The 21,681-nt window shown below is 36.7% G+C and overlaps 1 protein-coding gene across 1 annotated transcript in view; it reads right to left on the bottom strand.

Annotated features, from left to right (window-relative positions):
- Positions 1–18,876, bottom strand: part of LOC117564913 (protein sax-3) — a 56,940-nt gene extending 38,064 nt beyond the window's left edge. The window contains exon 1 of the mRNA XM_034243867.2: positions 18,182–18,876. Within this exon, the coding sequence (XP_034099758.1) occupies positions 18,182–18,485 (304 nt within the window). The 5' untranslated portion in view covers positions 18,486–18,876. The remainder of the gene's footprint in view (positions 1–18,181) is intronic.
- Positions 18,877–21,681: the final 2,805 nt, after the last annotated feature.

The following is a 21,681-nucleotide window of genomic DNA, read 5'->3' as shown; positions in this document are numbered from 1 at the left end:
TGCCGAGGCGTGCATGACAAGTGCATGCAACAGGAGACGGCAGGCAGCAACATAATTTGTTGCCAGCAACATGGATGCTGCATTCACAGAAGAGAGTGTCCAACGTTTAAGTTCGCATTTTCGCAATTCGCATTTGGCATTTGCCTCATTTGCATTTTACTGTCAAATTAATCCAATTTAACACAACAGCAAACGAACATTGCGAGCATCAAGCGTTGTGTTGTGTTCGCTGTCAAGCCAAAGTCAAAGAAGCTGCCCCAGCTGCAACAATTCCCTACTCGCCTGTTGTTGTTAGGGACTTTACGCAGTTCAGACAGAATGTTTTTGCTGCCAAAACGAACAACATAATTACCGTTAAGAATTGCGCAGAACGAGAGAGAGAGAGAGCGAGGAGAACATTTTAGGAGCAACCGCTGCTGTCTTCCCTTAATTGCCAGCAATGTCCACTGCTTGCTGCTGCAACCATTTGAGGCAAGAACTGCAGCACGACTTGGCGTCTTGGGGGCATTAGCAATATGGGAAACGAATCGTTGACCAGACGCGCCACTCAACATTTGCGGCATGTGCAACATGTTGCTGCTGCAGTTGCTGTTGCTGCTGCTGCAGTTGCTGTTGCTGATGTTGCTGTTGCTACTACTTAGCTGCAGGAGATGACCGCACGTATCGATCGCATTCCGCGTTCCTAATTCGCCAGCATTTTGCACAAGCTCAGCAGAACTTTACCATATTCAGGCAGCCAGGCAGATAGCGCGCTCTCTCGACTGTCGCAAATCAGATACCAAAAGGCTGCAGCTTCCAGCAGCAGAGGGAAGGGAGAAGGCAGAACATCGAGATAGACATGGGCTTGGATTAGAGTTGAGCGCGTGTCGTGTTCTTTTGTTGCGTGAGTTCAAAAATGCAGATTATAGTAGTGAAAGAAGTGCAAACAAGTGTTTGGTATTATTACAGTATATTATTGACCAGGAAATACCGAAACAAAACAATGTTCTTCTATTTTGAAAGAGTTTTTTAAATTAAATAGAAGTAAGAAATAAATCTATTTCATGTTGCCACTTTGTTCTACCAAAAAATACTTAGTTACTTGCTCTGAAATTTTTTTTAGTATTTTTTTGTTTATCAAGTTTTTTTCTAATATTTTGACATAAATGTTTAAGCGAATTTATGGAGCATTAACATTTATTTTACTTAGTAACACTCATTATCCTGGTCTGATGTTATTTTAGTATTTTTTGTGTATACTAAATATTTCTATAGTTTTTTTCAATGTGTTTACAGAATCGTTGAAACGTATTTATTGCGTAATATTTCTTTTACACGTTAATACGTATTATCTGATATTCTTGTAGTATTTTTTGAATATACTAAATAATTGTATAGTATTTTTTTAATACTAATACAGGAATTCTTTAAATAATTTATTGAATATTTTTGCATTATTTTCTGAGAGCGGTATAATTTCAGTATTTTTTGAAGAAAATATACCAAAATAAAAATCAGCTATTTTTTCAATGTTTTTCCATAGCTTTCAATAAGTTTTAATATATATTTTTGTATACTAAATTCAGTATTTAGTATATTAACAAAATATGTATACCGAAAAAATACCAAATGCTACTAAAAATGGATTGTGTAATTTGCTGTAAAAGAGTGAAAGATAATCTATGCAAAACGAAAAGAGCATCTTTCACAATCAGATCGTGCCTTGGGTCGTGCCACATTTGGTGGCGCATCTCTAGACGTTGGCAGCGGCAAGCAGAGAGTCTTGAGATTGTTTAGCATATGCAGATGGGTAACTCAGTTTGGGTTTAAGTTGGGATAGTAGTTAGGATGAGGTTTTTGCTGCCTTTACGCAATGCTTGATTTGCGCAGAAATTATTTGCATACGTTAGGAGCAACAACAACAAAAAGAACAACATCAGCAGCAGCAGCAGCAACCGCATCGCAAGTAGCCGCGGAGTTGAGACTTTGAGTTTTTGTAGCTACAAGATACAATATTAAATTTAAGACGCGCAGACGAAACGAAACGAAATATGTTAAACGCGTGACTAATGTGAGAACGTTCCAAGAGATACATTTTGTTCGTTAGCCCAAGACTTGATCAATGATCAGAGACCGACATCAGCAAAACAGCAACATAGCAGCAACACAGCAAACAGTCACAGCAATGGCAACAGCAACTTGGACTCGGCTTTGGCTAATTAGCTATGCAAACTATGAGATACACAGCAAAAGATACGCTCGCAAATCTTCTAGACAGTGTTTTTCTTATTTTTTTTTTCTCCCTACTCAAAGTATTCGCTGTTTCCTTTTTTTTTCTGTTGGCATGTTATTTGCAAAATGCCTGCAGCGTCATGCGTGTAATCTGCTCCACAACAAAGTTGCAAAGAAAGTTTAACTCGATTTACTTCCAATTAGCTTGCCATTTTCGGATTTCGTAGCTGTATCTTTTGCCTTCTCTTATGTGTTATTGTGTGTGTGTATGTTTGTGTGTGGGCGCCAAATACGTTAGCTCAAAATTGCTTAGACGATTTTAAAACGCGCTGCGATTTAAGACTGTAATTTAACTAAACACAGATATTTCGCGTTGCCTGTTGTCTGGTTAAGTGGTGCACAAACATGAGGAAATATCTTTTGAAAACTCAACGAGTATCTTTCAGATACCCACACACACACACACACACACACATACTGGCATTTCAAAGCTATTATCAGCTGAATTAAGATGTGTTTAAGATCGAGTTCAGACCAAACAGATTATCCATACACCCATCTAGAGATATTAATCGCGTGTTGCGCTTTTAACTGCCATCGTTATTAAGTATAATGAATATTTTAAGCGATTTGATGCTAAACGATTGGAAAAAATGCTTACAATCATGTGTGGACTGCATTCTAATGATTTTAGCTGTGTTATTAGAAATTTAATTGAATTCTTATAAGTCAAAAATTAGTTTTCAAATTAAAAATTAATTTTTAAAACTTTTAAAATGACAGCAAATTAAAAAGCAATAAGAAGAATAAGAAGTTTTTAGAGTTTTCAAATATTTTTTAGCTGCCTCAACAACTTTCTTCTTAATTGTCCTTCTTTTAAAGAGAATAATTCTATATTTTCAGCAGAATTTAAGATGCCTTATTTATGCTGATGAGTGGCAGTTATAATCTTGCAACTTCCTGCTGCAAAGTATCCTTTAATCTAGTTGTTTTCATCTGCCTTTCACCAACCAGCGATGAAATGCCATCTGAGCACCTGCCTCTCTGTTCAGGATAATTTCTCCTGCTGTAACTATTTCAACTTTATCGAATGCATTGTATCTATTGAAACAAAAACTGAAAGAGTCTGGAGCCAAAGTCCCAAGACTCAGCTAGGCTACAAAAATTGTCTACCTAACTCTCTTCTTTCTCTCTCTCTTCTTGAAAACATACCAAAATGCCATTGTTATGGACGAACCTTTTCTTCTTTTATTTTTCTTTTTCACCATTTTTATGTCTAGTTTTCATTTGCTGCAAGCGTCGACTACTTCTTCTTCTTCTAGTGGCTGCCTGCTCTTGCCTGTTTTCTCTATTGTGAGTTTTTCGTTTTGTCGACTATTTGGTTTTTATTATATTTTGTTGGTTAAATTTATGACTCGTTGCCGCCAGAGTTTTGTTGCATAGTAGTGTGACCATGCCATGTGTTGCATTCAAACTTGAGAATGCGTTTTCTTCTTCCCTCTCTTTTCCCTCTTTTACACCATCTCCATTGTTTGGCTATTCGTTTAGCGTGCTGCAGCTAATCGTCTCCGTTCTCTACCTACGCACTTCGATGATGAGAAGTGAAGTAGAAGGAGAAGTTGAAATTCAACCGAGAAAACTCGATACCCGAAACCAAACCGAACCCAAAGAAAATTTCTACTCTATTTGGCGGCACAAATTGCCTTTGACCTTGTCCCTTAAGTTTCTACCGAGGAAAACTGCAGGCAACCATTTGACGGCCATTTTGAAGTTGAGTGGAAAATGTGGAGTGGGAAAGAGTGAGAGAGAGAGAGAGAGAGACGAAGACGAAGAAAATGTTGTCGGTGTCGGTGTTTTTTTGGAGGCCATTGAAATAATTTTTGCCGCCTTTGCATTGTTGCTTCAATTAGGCAGCATTTTGAGGCAAACTAAGGAAAACTTTGCACATTAAATGAAAATGGGAAATGGCAATGGCAATTGCTTTAACTGTTACTTTGTCTGTCTGTTTGTTTGTTTGCCTTTTGGATTCACGCTGTAAAAACAGATAATCATAAAAATTTAGCAGCATGAAAATTGTTAAATTTTATTAACAAACTTTTTTTGGTCTGCATTTGTTTTTTTCTCTCTTTCTCCTTCTGTTTGCTTTTTATATATGGGCAAAAATTTAATTTGTAACACTCGCCGAACATCAAAAGCAGCTGCTTTGGGCCACTGACCACGTAAAAATAAAAAGAACAAACAAAGAAGTGCGCAACAGTTGCGCGTTGCACGACTAACAGATGCTCTAACAGATGCTCAATGAGATACCAAAATTATACTGTAAATGTATTAAAATATATGGAAGGCTATATTTGGTATGTTGTTACGGTACTATATTCGTAATATACCATAGAATAGAAATACTAAAATATATAAGAATACTAAAATATACAGAAGCCTATATTTGGTATATTGATATAGTACTACATTCATAATATACCATACTCTAAGAATACTAAAACATACCGAAGGCTATATGTGGAATATCGATATATTTCTACATTTATAATATACCATAAAGTGAAAATTGATTTTATGTTGGGTACAAAATTACATTAGAATGGTTATTTATGTTACAGAAAAATATACAAAATATATTTGTATTAATTTTTATATTCATTTATTTTTATTATAATTACTCAAGGTGCCATATTTTCAGCTATATTTGTGTTCAAGAATTTGTAGAATTTTATTTTCTTTTAACTAATAAACTTTTATATATTTTTCAGATGATGATACATCGATCGGTGAGTAATTTATTATATATAATATATATCAACTTCAAAAGGCATTACAAATAGTGCCTTTGAAATGATAGTTACTTTTCAAATTTTGTTCAATTGCAAATGTAAAATTGATATATTTCTATTATTCCAAATCAATAAACATAAGGCCCTGCTTTTACCCTCTGATAGTTACAGGGTACACCAAATATAATCATAAATAAATGGAGTGCTTTGTTGTTGTAACTTTTTTCGCTTGGATTTAGTGTTGTTGTTGCTGTTGTAGTTGTTTGCTTGCGTTTCGCAGTTTGCAATTGCGTATAGACATTTATTTGTAGTTGCGGGCATTAAACAAACGCATGTGTGTGTGCGAGTGTGTGTGTGTGTGTGTAGCTGGGTGTGCGTGTGTGTGGGTTTTACCTGACTCTGTGTGGGATTATTCCTGCCAATGCGAAATTATACAACTTTGGCAACTTTGGCCTTTTGTTTTCGCTTCCCTTTTTTTCTCTTTCATTTCGTGTTTTTTCGTTTGCTTCTACGAAATTGTTGCTTATTGCTTTTTGGGCGCTGCGTTTAAGCCGCTTCAGCTGAGCTCCGCTCCCCGCTCAGGAGCTGCTCTCGTTGTCGCAGTCTATCTCCTCGCTTTTGTGTGGATGCAGGTAAGCGTGAAAATTTTGCTAAGCCAACTTAATGCAACTTCTTCTTGGGATCTGGATGCTGTTTCCTGCTGACCCCTACGCATTGTATTTTTTTCGGTTTTTCATTGTTTCCTCTCGATACGACAACGTTCTCTGACCCTGTGCCTCTTCCTTTTTTTCTTTCTTCCCGCTGCGTTCACAATTTATGCAGCATTGTTGAACAGAAGACGACGACGACGACGACACTTTATCTGCCCAGTTGTATCTGCAGAAATATCTTGAGCTGCATCTGTATCTGAACAACTGCAGCCTAATAGAGATATGAGCAGAGAGTGTGACTTGTATTTAATTTATACATTAACCCCTTTGGGTTTTCGGTGTGGAGCTCGCTCATCGTGTCACACGATTTACATTGCATGTTGTCACGTCATTCTGTCAACTGGCAACAACAACAACAACAACAACGCAACGCAACAGAACACGGCGACACGCCCCAGAGTCACCTCCTTGATCGTTTCTCCTCTTTGTTTCCTCCTTTTTTTCTCTCCATTTCCTTTTGGCTACCGTGAGTAATTAAGCCGCATGCCTCGTTGGCTAGTTGGCAAGTTCTTGCCGGGGCCACAGCTTCAAAAGCGGCTTCTTCTTGGGCCCATTCCTAGATCCAATTAAAGTGCCATAAAAATCACTTAAGCGTCTTTTGCGCATTTGACAATAAACTTTAATAAAGACCATCAATGGCTTGTTCCCTCGTTTACCCTCAACCTTGACCCAGGCAGGCGACTGCCAAATGCCCGTTGACAATAAATGGGCAACAAACATTGTTGCAAGCAAGCCGAGTCATGCCACGCGAAAAAGGGAAACAAGTTGCGATAACAACAGCAACAGCAACAGCAAAAAAAGGGCGCAAAAAAATTATGAAAAATTAATTTCTGCCCGACGGCAGACACTCTGATGTTATGGTAGGAGGCGGGGGGTGGGGCAACAAAGGGGCACAGACAGACACATGGAAAGTGATTCGCAGGGTCAGGGAATTGCTGCTCTCATATTGTTGTTTTTGTTGCGTTGCGTTTATGCGCGACGGCAAAATAACGAAGTGAATCACGAAAATGTTGCCAGATGAGTGTTAAATGTGTTTTAATACTTTTATGGCAAAAGGAATTAAGTTAACATAGCAACACAGTATTGCAGCATTTTTAAGGGAAGTTTGTCAGTTTGATGGAAGTCATAAAAAATAAATGCAGCAAAGATATTCAAATTGTGACTGCTTTTTGCATAGTATGCAAAACAGGTGTAAAATAAATTTTATATTAACAAATATATAATCAAGCAAGGTTTCTTGTTATACATTTTAGTTATACTAATTCGAATTTAAACATTTTAAGACCTCGTCATAAATTTTAGTTCTATAAATTCTTATGTTTTGTTTCCTTAGAGGTTTTTTTATTAGAATAGCTTATAACCTACAAATTCTTATATTATATTTCATAGATGGATATTCCTTAGAAGAAACTAACTTCTTTGTAATATTTAACACGCGTTTACTGGAAAAGTTTCCTTTGATTATGATGCGACAAAATGTGTTCAAGATAACCGCCAGAAATATATTGAAATTATAACTAGTACAGTACATGAAATGAAATATTTAAACAATCTTTCATTTACCATCAAGGAAAGATACTAAAACATATCGAAACTTATATTTGGTTCATCAATATACAACTCAACAACTCAAAACATACCAAAGAGTGCAAAATATACCAAATTGTCAGCCAAAGCGGATCTCAACAGTTGTTTTTAGTCATATAAAACTATTTCTCGAATTACTTCTATTTGAAAATCGAAGGGCAGTTTAACTTTAATCAAATGCATTTCCTAAGCTGTCACACTTTTCTTCTTTGATTGACAACTTCCATATTCAATACACAAATCTATATTGCTGAACATCGCAAACAGCTGTTACGCATAAACTGAACGAAAAGTCGAGGATGAGGAGCAAAAAATAAATGCAAAGATCACGCTTGAATTTACCCTTAGTTGGGTCTTTGGATATTGCGCTTTTGTGTGAATGTTTTACAATACATTCCACTGTTGCGGTAACGATGACGATTGCCACCACCACCATCAGCAACAACAGCAACAACAACAACAATAAACGTGGCAACTCTGGCTGCAGGCGGCATTCGTAACCCTCTCTCTTTCCTCCTCTTCAGCAGCTGGATATGGGCGCATTCTACATTGCGCGGTCCCTTCGATTTGTTGGTCTGTCATCATGCCTCATCATTGTCAGCCGCCTGGACGACGACGATGATGATGATGCCGCGATGCCTCATGCCTCCTTCTTGACTCGTTGTCGTTGTCGTCGTCAACATGTGCAACATTTTCATCATCATTATTTTGTGTTGCAGGCAGCAGCTTCTACCTTCGCTGTTTTTTTCCTTCTGCTGTCTTATTTATGCATTATTGAATTTTTGTTTATAAAGCGACATGTAGCATTTTGTTGCAGTTGTCGTGCAATTATGATCGTTCTGTTTACAGAGCCTGGGAATGTTTATGCTCTCTAAATATTTACACAACATTCTAAAAAAAAGAAAAGAAAACCCCATGCAATGAGTTTTTCTGTGTGCAATTGAGCCATCAATGCCAAAAGCCAATTGTCACCAGTGGCCAAATCACAGCGCAAGTGTCAGCCAAATGTCAATTTCTTGCTGCGCAGATCAAGCGCAGAGATCACTGCACAAAGATCATCAAGTTGACTGTGGCTGCCTCTTGCTATTATCTCTTTCTTTTTATACCCGTTACCCCTAGGGTAGAAGGGTATTATAACTTTGTGGAAAAGGCAGAAGGAAGCAGCTTCGTCTAAAGTTGAATTGGCTGGTAATCTGGTATATTTTAATACTCTGGTATTTTTTAATGTCAATATACCACAAATAATCGTTGGTATAATTGAATATATTTGTGGTATATTAATTTGGTATAATCTAAGAATAATACCAAACTGTTTTGATATATTTTAGTATTTTTGTGGTATATTAATTTGGTATAATCTAAGAATAATACCAAGCTGTTTGTATATATTTTAGTATTTTGTGGTATATTGATTTGGTTTATTTTGAAATAATAATGCTCTGATTTTAACTTTTAAAATATTTGTGCAGTATATTAATTTGGTATATTTTAAGAATAATACACATTAGTATTTTATGGTATATTAATTCGGCATATTTTAAGAATATTTCTGCTCTGATTTATACATTTTAGTATATTTGTGGTGTATAAATTTGGTATAATCTAAGAATAATACCGAGCTATTTGTATTTATAATATTTTAGTATTTTTGTAGTACATTAATTTGGTATATTTTAAGAAGAATAACGCACTGTTTAGCTGTTAACAAAAAAGTGTAGCGGGTATCTTACAGTCGAGCACACTCCACTGAAGCTTTCTCACTCGTTTCTCTTGTGCCAATCTCGACGTTCGAAAGACGTTCAAGACGTTGATGTTTATTGACAGCTCACAGCGGTTTATTAATGATCGTGCTGGGTTCAGACGAAGAGAGAGAGAGATTTGCCACAGATACGAAAAGACGAGATGAAGACGACGATGAAGTTGCACGCGATGTGGCAAGCAAGCAGACATCAATCTGTTGAGCGCATCCAGGATCACTCAGCTGTCCTGCCTGACTGCCTGACTGTCTGTCTTTCTGCTGTATCTCGTTCGTTGTCATGCAAATTCTTCAGTTGATTAATTAACCGCACAAATTGCAGCCGTGGCAATAATTAATTTTCAAACCAAAAACTGCAAAAGTAAATTTATGATGCAAGAAGAGAAGACATAAAGCAGAATGCGCGAATAATTTTTGTTCGTTGTCAGTCGCGTCACGTCTGCGAATCGGCTGAATGGCTAATTAGCCCGTAAATTCTGTAGACAGTCAATAAACGCATAAACGATCAGCCTCTAATCGATCTGACAATTAATACAAAATCATGCTGAATCAATTAACAGACAGAGAGAAGATGGCGATGGAGCTAAAGATGATGAGAATAAAGTTGGAAGTTGAAGTTGATGTTGGAAGATGATCAGCGATCGCGTTGCATGACTTGACATTTCTACTGAACGATTTTTCCTAGAATCTTTTATGCCTCAAAGGCAAATGAACAAAATGCCGACATTTGCATGGGCGTCTCTGCTGTCTAGTGAAATCCCATTTCCCACAAGGTGCGTCACTAATTAAATATTTACTTTGCGCTGCCAAAGGCCACACCCGCCTAACCCAGTTCCAGTTCCAGTTTTTCTTCAGTTCTGATTCTTTTTCTCTATTGCAAATGTTTACAGGAACAATAAAACAACAACGCACACACACACAAAATACAAATAAAATGTAAAGAAAAAGTAAAGAATGTAAACAATTCTACGGCGCAACACTCTAAACAAATGTCTGCGCTGTAATTTGAGCCTCGAAAAACAAAAATGAAAAAAAGAAGTATAAAATGTCTGCTTGTCACTCAAGCTGCTGCTTCTAGCTACACTTTGCCTCTTAAAATGTAAATAATGCTAAAAACGAGAAAAACTAGGAGATGACGATGGAAATGTGGAGTGAGGGGACAAAAAAGAAAATGCCAAAGGGACGGCGACAAGTGACGCCTTATCTTAAATGCATGCCTCATCGAGAGGAGAGCTGCGACTTCTTCTCTGCACTCACTCAAGTGATTGGCCTATCGCATTTCCCTCTCACAAAAGTGCAATAAATTAACTGGCGCGTAGAAGGAAAACTGCGCGTTGCATTTTCAAGTGCCATTTGACAGAGTCTCTGTGACTAAAACTAATGAAATCGATGACAAAACTAGTTGAATTTAAAGCTACCAGTTTTTGGTTTTTATGACCACTGTGCGTGGGCAGCGTGTCGAAAGCCAGAGTAGTTTCTCATAAGCTTAGAGAGAGAGTTTGGTTCACAAATTTAACGAGTGTTAAACAAAAGACTTGCGCCTAATACTCTAATTTATAGTGCAGGCAATTTACTGCGGTGTGGAAAAATTAATCGAAATACATTCAGATATTTCTTAAAGAAAATTGAACTAATTTCACATATTTTTAAAATTAAAATTTTCAATTTATGTTCGTGTTTATTTAGAATTCAAAGCTCCAATCAATTCTTTTAAATAACTATATGAATTTTTCACTTTCCATTAAAGCATATAGTATTTTAGTATTTTTATTATATTACATTTTAGAATATATATTTTCTTCTAAGCTGAACTCAACACTAAAACGATCAAGTCTTTAAATTATGTTCTTCATATAGAATTCTAATCCTTTATTTTTTATTTAAAGCTTACTTTTATTTTTCTAAGCTGTCCCCGTCACTGAGAACATTTCAATTTATGTTGATGTTATTTATTAATGCTGCCAGTCAACACAAAACTGATCATCTGCGGCTCAATTGAAATTAAAATGCGCTGCAAGCTGCAAGTTGAGTCGCTTCATGGAACTATGTGTGAGTCTGTTGTTTTTTTTGTTTTCGTCTAGTCGTTAAAATGCTCCCACAATTCGTATATAATAATAAACAAAGTTGAAAGGGAATATTTATGGTAAATGCGATGCCGGCGCAATATCAATATCAAGTTCTTGGCATATTTCAGTGTGTGTCTTATCAGCCTGGCGGCAAATGAGTTTAGGCTCAAGTCTCTCTCTCTTAACTTGCAGCGAGTCTGTGGGCAACATGTTGCAACAACGCGGCGTTGCATTGTGGGCCGCTGTTTGTGGCATGGCTTGGGTTGACAGTCATTTAGATTTATGGCTGATTGTCTGCGTGGCAGCAGCCACAGCAACAGCAGTCGAGTTTGTTGTTGTTGCCATTTTAGCCTTATTTGCACGCAGCGCAGTCCAATTTTGCATGTTGCAAGTTGTTGGCCATTGCCCGTTGATCGTTGTCGTCGTCGTCGACGTTGCCGTTGAATGTTGGTTGTTGGCTGTTGCAGTTGTCGTTGTCGTTGTCGCTTACGCAGGTGACTACAAGAAAGCAGCGTCGAGAGCCCGACGCAAACTTGTTTTCCACTCAAACATGGCCAATTTGCATGTGTCGCACTCGACGAGGCGGAAGATGACTTCAACGAGCGGAGAGGAGCGACGCGAACGTGCAACACAGAGAGTGTGGCAAGAGGCAGGTAGAGGTCTTAGTCATTGGTATTAGATATCACAAATGCGATAAACGTTCCTCTTGTGCCTCTTGCCGCATCTTTTATTGATTTAAATGCCATGTGGCAATATCGTTTCTGCTGCATCTTTTCATTTTGGCCACAAAATCGTTTAGTTTACGAGAGAGTCTGGGAAAAGAGATTAGGATTAAGCCGTTTGTCAACTTGTCATAATTGCAGACAAACGTCGCGTTTGCGTTGTGTTGCAGCGGCGGCGCCGCCGCGTCGATCGTCTTGTTAGCAAATTATAAACGTTTTCTCTCTCACTCTCTTGGTTGCAACTTGCAACGTCGCCAACTATGACTCAAGGCAATTCTTTTGAAATTTTTCATAATTTTCGTGGCGCAGTCAGCGCGTAGGCAGCGCCGCCAAATCTTTCTCAACTGGCAACTTGCAACTTGCTGCCGGCAAAATTACCTCACTCTTCCCTCACTCCCTCTGACGTCGTGCAAATCGCCAAACTTCAACTGCATCAAGTGCAAATATGCAAATCTTCTGGTTTTATCTCCTTGACAGCCAGCCACACACAAATACACACACACATAAAACCTACTCACAAGTTTTTGGCGCATCTTTTACCTGCCGCTTGGCGTCTGTTTTTCCTTCTTTTCTTTTTTTTCTGTGGTGCCCGCGGAAATGAGTTTTCAGCTGAGCGAAATTATGCCTGAAATTATCTCGACAGATATCAACTCTGATTAGATTTAGCGAGCATGAAAAATGCAGATGCATTTCAAGTTAAACAGCTGCTCAGTTTACTAGCAAATGCTTTAGTTGAGAAAATGGTATATTTTTGACTTTATGGTATATTTTGAAAGTGGTAGTATATCAATTTTTCAGTATATTTTCAAGGTTGTACTATATCAACATATCGAGTATGTCGTTCGGTATATTCTAGTATTTTGTGGTATATTTTGAATGTAGTTCCATACCAATATACAAAGTATAGAATTTGGTATATTTTCGTAGTTCTTTATACCAAATATATCTTTCCGTATATTTGAAGTGCATAAATCAATCAATATATCAAATATAACCGTCTGTATATTTTAGTATTTTTGCAGTATAAATTTGGTATGTTTTGAAACTATTGTTTTATTGCAAATGGTTAGATTACATTTCTTTCTTTCATACTTTTTTGCCCATTGAAAATCGAGAATAATGTTTTTTATTTTAGTCAAATTTGTATTGTGCAATATTAATTCACATTTATTCTATAATTCAAATAATTCACACAACTCTTTAAACTCTTTAATTCTCTTTTGAAATACTTCTATAAATTATCAAAAATCAAGACAGCAACAAAATTATGCAGTATTAAAAATTAAAGAAATATTTATACTGTGATTCACTTATCGGATTGCGGCAGCTGAAATTAGGTATGTGGGCGACCGAAAATGTAATAAATATATCACAAGTCAAAGATCTAAACAAAATTGCTGCAAGTCAGCTTAGGTCAAACAAGAAAAAACCCACACACACAAAAAAAAAGCCAGACAATATTATGCTGAGGCATTCAATCAAAGAAAAAAATACAAATATCTAGATACTAAATAATGGCAAACAAAATAGCTAAGAAAACATAACTGGCTAAGCGATGATGAAATGTTGTTGTTGTTGTTGTTGATGTACAAAATTGAGTTGCAGATAACAAGCGATACCGAAACCGATACCGATTAAGATCAGTTCGAGAAGTCTCTGAGAACTTGAAAGTCTTTCTTCTGAAAAATTGAGAAATGCAGCTGGGAAACTTTTGCTTTATGTGGAAGTGTGTGTGTGTGTGTTTGCAAGCTACTCCCGTTATAAGCTAGCATAAATCTAGCTGCCACATCACCTTTCAACTTTGAAAGCAGCTCGCCAAAACGCTTCGAGCTGTGAGCGGCGGCAGCCTCAGCAGCAGCAACAAACAGCAACGCCTTCTCTTTGCCCCGAAAAAAAATAGAAAAGAAAACCCATTTTTGTCGAGCGTTTCTCGTTGCATGCAAAAATGTGGCAAACTTGAACGCCAACTGCCATAACGGTGTGCAACATTTGGGCAACCAAAAAAGTAAAAAAAAATAGTGAACAGCAAAAGAGACAGAAAAGCGGCTGCAAGTTTGCATTTAACGCGGCTGCCAGGCTTAATTTTTTCCTTATTTTTAATATCGCAAAGCTCAAGAAAGACATGCAAAAAATAAACCCACGGCTATGTAAAGCTGTGTCCAACTACAACAAAAGGCGACTTGCCACACACACACACACACCGAAAGAGTTGTTGCAATTACTTGCAGCCGGTCGCTTGGTCCATGTCCATGTCCAGAATCACGTCCATGTCCAGGAAGCAAAACTCTTGCGTATTTGCGTAGGCAAAACTTGGCGCTTGAAAAGAACTGCGAATCGAGAGAGAGAGAGAGACTTGCTTTGCTTGCCTCCACTCGCTAGTTGTTTTTTCCATAATTAATTATTATTTAGCTGAAAAGTAACCCCCCCGGCAGATCAAATAACTCTCTGCCAGCAAAACGAAGATGAAAAAATGAAGTATTCGCTAGCGCTTAATTAAAATGGAAGCAAATACGAGTAATAACAGACAGCAACTAGACGAATCGAAAATACGCTGAAATTCCAAAGCAATTTTCAACATTTGTTAGTTTTGTAATTCTTTTTATACCCGCTACCCATGTCTGTATGAAGATCTCAGAGATTAAAAGAAAGAGAAAGAAATTATATCTCCTTTTTGACAGAGCTTGTTTAAAATCTAAGCTTAGTTTTTAAGCTAGATTTTGTGATACATACAATAATAACAACAGTATTTAGGATGCCTGAACATTTGTTTGAGAAAAATTGAACAAGATATTAAAAAATAATTGTGTAAAGCAAAAAACGCCTACTGCAATCGGGTTGCATCCTCAGTTGCTTTAACTGAAAATCTAGTATATTTTGAAAATAATACATTTAAAACATACCCATTCTCTGGTATATTTTAGTATTTGCGGTATATTTTAAGTATAGTACTATATCAATGTATCCAATATTAGCCTCCGGAATATTTTAAGTATTTTGTGGTATATTTGGAATATGTTACTATATAAATATACTCAATATCAGCCTTTCAGCATATTTCAGCAATATACCGAATATATTAATATACCGAATATTGCACTCGGTATGTAAATTTGGTATATTTTCAGACTACGTTTTAATTGAAAATGTATAGCTGGTATTTTTTAATTACTTTCTTTATTCTTTTACAGCATCATAAACTTTATGAAACATAAATTGTTAATTGTAGAGTTGCGAACTCGTAAAAAATTGCCAACTAATCTTGCATATTTCGGTTTAATAGCTCTAGTGATTTCTTAGTTTAAAAAGTTTGCCTGGTTAAATACTCAGCAGTCTTATAAAACATTTCGCCATACAAATCAATTTGGCACATTTTAATTTATTTTTATTTCATACTAAATATTTTTATGAGATTGGTTAAGACAACAAAAGCTTTTAACTAATCAATGTGAGTGTTGGAAAATAAAGTAATCAACAATTATCCATTTAAAATTTTCTCATACTCTAATATCTATGATAAACCCATAACCGATCTATATCAAAAGTTAAAAGGCTTAGCTGTATCTTTGGCGTCTTTAGCTTAGCGTAAAATTGATGCAACGTGAGTTTTACACCCTCAGTATTTGCGTAGAAATGTGTAATCTGTAATGCTTATTAAATGCTTTTTAATGCAACAAGCAAACACACGCAAACGATTTGAATTTCGGTCGGGGTGATTCCGATTACTTCACGATTGCACAGAATTCTCAATCCCAAAAGCGAAAACATTTAGCACGCAACAACAACGGCGCGTTGAAGCTGTGATGAGCCATGTGGCAAGTGTTGCACGCGACGCCAGTCGCACGTTGATAATAAATTGTATAAAATTATCTCAACACGGCACACGGCAGCAAAGCTCCCTCACTATAAATGCTATACTATACTATAGAGTGTGGCATGAACGGGGTGTTGTGTTGGTGGCATGACCAATCTCGAGGTGGTGGGTCAATCGTTGGCTGCTTGTGGCACCAGCAGCGGGCAGCAGCAGCGTGCAACACTTTCAAGAATCAGAATCAGAATCCGAATCAAAGCAACAGCAAAGCGGGTCATAAAAATTATCTGCTGCTAAACGTCGCCCTCAACACAACATGTTGCCCAGGGTTGACACCGAGACGAGAAGCAACGACAACTCTGACAAAATGCTTATAAATGTTACTCTGGGGAGCGTTTTTCCAGCTAGCCAAGCTGTTCAAGGGAGAGACCGAGAGAGAGAGAAAAAGGTGAATTGCAACTGGCGTGCAGTTTATCTCCAGGGAATTTCATGAACAATTTTTTTCTCTTTTTTTGTACATTGCCTAGTTAAGATTTTACCAACGTACAACAAAAAAAAAGTGTTACAATTGCTGCGGCTCAATTTTCCGAACGTTGCCCGTTGGCCTTTTTTTGTAATTTTCCCGCAAAAATTACCAACCGAGAGGAGCACAGAAAAAAGAGACTGTCGATTGTGTTGACTGTAGGGAAGAAAAAAAAAATCTCATGTGCATTATGCGAAATTGGGCTAAGTAGCAGTTGAGTTTGCCGCTTTTGGGGGCAACCTTTGAGTCATGTAAATGAAGTCAAGTGTTGCTGCAGCTGCAAAAGGCTGCAACATGTTATTTCAACAATCACATGATTGGCTCCACTCAATTGTTAAATCATGTGGGCAGCAATAGGGAAAAAGGGCCAAAAGCAAAGCAGGAAATTATCTAACTCAAGTCATTTGAGCAAAATATTTGTAATTTAAGACAATGCGGAAAACCAAAATATATACTAACATGTAATAAAAATACTAAGTTATACAAAAAGAAAAAAATATACCAAGATATATGCTAATATATGACAAAAATACTAAAAAGCTAAGCAAAAAGTTATCTAACTCAAGTTATTTGAGCAAAATATTTGTAATTTAAGACAATGTCAAATATTAACATATATACTAATATACTAAAAAAATACTAAGTTATATAAAAAAAACAGGAAATTATCTAGATAAAGTTATTTCAGCAAATATATTTGCAATTTAAGAAAACGCAAAATACCAAAAGATATACTAACATATAAAAAATACTATCTAACCAAAGTTATTTGAGTACTAAGATACATAATAAATACTTCATGGAAAAAGTGCATACAAAATATATTCAGTTTAGTTATTAAAAGTTGATGGATTTTTTTTTAACTATTTCTATTTCCACTGCGCATTTGAAAACTACAAATTTTTTTATATATTTTACAACAATTTTATGTCATGTTGCATAGCAATAAAAACTCAAACTCAAATCGACTTTAAACATAAATTCTGTTTGCCATTAAAATCTTAAATAAAAATCGAAATCAAAATCAAAATTTTGATCTACTTTAAAACAGAAAACCAATAAAAGATGTCGGCTTAATTTTCTACGAAATATTTCCATTAATTTTCTTGTACAATTTTTCGAGCTGATTAGCAGCGCATGTGAAGTTGCACATTTTTCCGACTAACCGCAATGATTATTAACGAAGACAATATCTTTTGAAATTTTCAAGTAAAAACCGCAACAACCACAAAATACAAACTATTTTATTTTGTTAATGTTTTTTTTTTTTTGTTTGGTTATTAAGTATGTACGCTTTGATATTTGTTATTGTTGTGCAAGAGGCAAATAAATGGAATCTAACGCAATCGGTTTTATTATAAAGAAGGAAGCTCTTGCTAAGGAAAAAAGGTTCTTTCTGGGAAACGATCGAAACGAAGTCCGAATAGTAATCTATCACTTTTCGCTATGTAATATGATCTTTGTTGAAACGTTTTTGTTGTTGTTGCACTATTAACAAGAGAACATCTACCCGAAATAATAGTCAGAATAGGTATCCCACAAATCACCCCGACGGTAAAAAAAAAACAACACAGAAAACGAGAGAAGAAAAAAATACAAAGTTGAATTATGCTTATAGACACGACTATAAAGCGGCATTAAAATCCATTAGCAAACGCGCCGCGTTGCCTTAATTTCAGTTCGTTTGGTGCGTTGTCGTTGCTCTTGTTGTTGTTGCAACTCGTGTCCCCCAACCAAAAATAGTCAACGCGAGGCACCAAATGTGGCAACGAGAATGGAAACAACAAATGACACTAATAAATATCGAGAGAGTGTGAGAGAGGAAGGCAACTATATGTACATACATATGTATGTGTGCATTTCCACAAAGGATTTGTTGGCCATTAGAGCGCGGAAATAGTTAATCATATTTGGAGTTTCTATGTGGCAGGGTTGCCCTTCAACCAACAAATATTAAAGTATCTAGGGATATGTGAACTATAATAGTATGGATGTGCATATGGACTTACCCTTGAGCGCTGCAACTTGTGTTAATCCATTTAATCCAGCAAACAGCAGCAGCAACTGCTGCAACAATGGAGGTGACTGACGCTGACGCTGACGCTGACGCATCATCTGTCGCCGCTTGCCACAACTCCTCTCGTTGTTGTGTTGTATTTTTAGCCGCTCAGCCGGCGACGTTGGGGCGACATTTTGATTGTTTCTGTGTCGTCGTCGTCGTAGTTGTTGTAGTTGTAGTTGTTGTTTGATCTCACTCGCGTTGTTATTTATAATTTTCACATTTTGTATTTTTGTAGATGCGTTAGAATGCATTTTGTCAGAATTCTAGTTTTCACTTCTTTGGCCAAAAACTGAATAAATGATGCACCGTTTTCAAATTCACTCTAGCACTTCATTTGAATTTTTTTGTATTTTATTTTGGCACTCTATTTACTATAATCATATATAATTCTATAATCCTTTCTTTTTTGCCTTTTTATGCAGCCATCATATATGGCGTTTAAACACCGCTAAATCCACACGTTACGCACGAAAATTCGCATGGGTACGCGCGTTCCCAGCTAAAATCTCGCCTTCTAGTGGCATGCGAGTTTTCCACAGAACTCGAAATTTACGCGAATGCCGACGACGCGTCGCGCGATACGAAACGGAAACCGAGAGTAAAACAAACGACGAAACCCGCTCGCACAACCGATGCGACCGAGTATCAGCAGCAAATTGAATACGCGTCCACAGCGACGACTGTTAACAGCGAGCGTCTCTGTTAACCGGGCCACACAATCCACACACACACAAAACGCACAGGCACAATGCATTACTCGAAATGGCACTGTTGAGCGCATCGTTGCGCACTCTTCTAGCCAACGCATTTGACGCTGTTAAACTTGTTGCATGCTGTGGATTTTAATATGCGCGCTCTCTCTCTCTCTCTCCAAACCGCTTCGCTTTGTTTACAATTTGGTTTGTTTTGTTCCATTTGCCAGTCGTTTCAATGCGGCGCCCACGTTGTGTGCGTGTTGAGCAACATTAGATTTGTGGACTGTGTGTGGGAATGGTTGAATTGAATTGGTGCACAATAATAATTGGATTTATTATTTATTAATCTATTTTGTTTTCGCCAAGAATTATCTTTTTTAATTTATGGGCCATCATGAAAATAAAATGTGACATGCATGCTCTAGTAATTTTTACTTAATTAGCCGGAATTGCAAGTAATCCAAGTCAAATGTGGAACGGAATTGGTGAACTTTTGTTGACTTGCTGTTTTTGTTTTGTCGCCTATATTTGCGTTAGGCTTTATTTCGGGGAAACACCAAATTAAGTCGAAGACGCCGCCGGAGTTTTCTTGATAAAAAAGCAAAAAAAAAAATTGTTTACATTTGGCAAGAATTTGCAGAATTTGTTAGAATGTTGGGAATGCTTGGTATTCCAAAATAAATTTGCTTTAAAATATGTAAATGCTCTACTTAAATCGAGCATTTTTACATTTTCATTATATGTATATTCATCAAATAATCAGCATCAATCCAATTTCAAAATGTTTGTCCATTTCTTGACACCTTTTTCTGTCTTCATATTTATTTTAAATTCAATTAATATTATTATGCTTTTGCTTTTGGTTTGGGGTTTGGTATCTTAACTCATTAAGGCGCCGATTGTGGATATACAAACTTTGGACGTCTGACATATAAAAATGTATTTCTATTGTTGTATTGTATTTGAATGTGTTGTGCCGTCTTGTTGTTAGCTCATTGGCAACATGTTGGCTCTGACCAATCGTCCCCCTCTCCAAACCCCTTTCACATGGTGTTCTTAAGTGGCGACCATTTGCTATCTAATCTGAACGAGTGCCGCACTCGCTCTCCAGCTGTTAGCTCATCCATTTCCAAACTGCAATAAAGACTGACAAAAAAAAAAAAAACTACAAGAAGAACTTTGAGCGCATTTCACAACACACAATATCAAACAGAATGAGAATGAGAAATAGAAACAGAATCAGAATCACTGCGATAGAGCCACATAACCAATATCCATATCGTCTCGGCTCCGTTAGAAGCCGCTAATGAATTTCCCCTCTCGACGAAAATCAATTGAATGGACGGACGGACAGACGAACGATATTCTATTAATTTATCAAAATGCATATCCAAGAAGAGGCTTTTTTTTCCTTACTTTTTGTATAAATCGCTGCCTAATTTCCCAACGTTTGTTAAATAATCAATAACTTTGTTCTCACTCTTCTACTTTTGCTCCCACTCAATCGCCTACTCAGGTAGATAGAGAGAGAGAGAGAGAGGTTCTTATATCTGGAGTGTGAAGTCGGTTCATTAATGCAGTTCACGAGATACATTTACTATGCCAAGTGTAAAATAAAGGTGTGTATATATATACATATATTTTTTTTTTATACAAGAAATGAAAATTGTGCGTGTTGTGTTCGAGTCGATGCACCACCTGCCTGCTGCGATCCTCAACAATATGCATTGTCTGGCCCAAAAGGTCAGAGTGCATACAATGCACGTACATACATGCCTTTATTTCTTATTTCATTTTAGTACTACATTCGGCACAGGTAACAATTGTGTGTGTGTATGTGTGCTCAGGCTCTCAGGTAAAGCATATTTCAAATGCTGATAATTGGCCAATTTATAGAGACTCCTCCGCTGCGCTGTTGCCGCTCAGCACTGAAGTTCGGCAACAGCGCAGACCAAAATATTGACATGGCTTAATGCTTGGCATTGGGCACATTTAAATGTTTTTGTTAGCCCTAACTTGACATTGTCGGTCTTTGTCTCTCTCTCTCTCTCTTCCACTCGGTTATCTGTCTCTGTCTTGCCCTCTGACTGTCAGTCATGTCATGTCTGCTTGTGGCGGGGTCTAAGCCCATGTTAATGACATGTAAGTTGCCGTCTCAATTGCGGATTTACCAGCTCCACTTTACTTCACAAAATGAAATGACATTTTGATTGCCAGCCCCAAAAGTTCACTCGACTCGAATTTGTATTTATGTGTATTTGTTATGCGTTCATATTCAAAGATGTTGGCTTTAATTCGGCTCTTACTTTCGTTATTAATTTATGGTGACGGCTAATTTGCCAATCAAAAACACTGAAAAGGCGTTAATAGCAGCTGCGGGCGGTCGAGAAATGCACTCAATGTTAAGGTATATTAGCTGGGTCAAGTAGTTTATTGCAGGGCCAGATATTTAAGCTACACATTTAAGGCATAATTAAAACAAATTTGAATGCTAATGTGTTTCAAAGAATATGTCAAAATTTAAGTAATGTATTTATTAGATTTTTTTTAATAGTAATGTAATTATGCTTCCTATTCATAATATCTTTTTCACGTAAATTTTAAAATAAATTTGGTTTTTTTTTTCAAAATGATTTAAATTATTAAAGTGAATAAAAAGTAATGACAATAGTAAGACATTTTTATAAATGAACTTTTATCATAATAACCAAAATAAATAATAATATTTTTTGTAAGCAGATTATACATATCT

This window comes from Drosophila albomicans, chromosome 2L, assembly GCF_009650485.2.
Source record: "Drosophila albomicans strain 15112-1751.03 chromosome 2L, ASM965048v2, whole genome shotgun sequence".
Classification (NCBI taxonomy): domain Eukaryota; kingdom Metazoa; phylum Arthropoda; class Insecta; order Diptera; family Drosophilidae; genus Drosophila; species Drosophila albomicans.
This window is presented reverse-complemented; position numbering and strand designations above follow the sequence as displayed.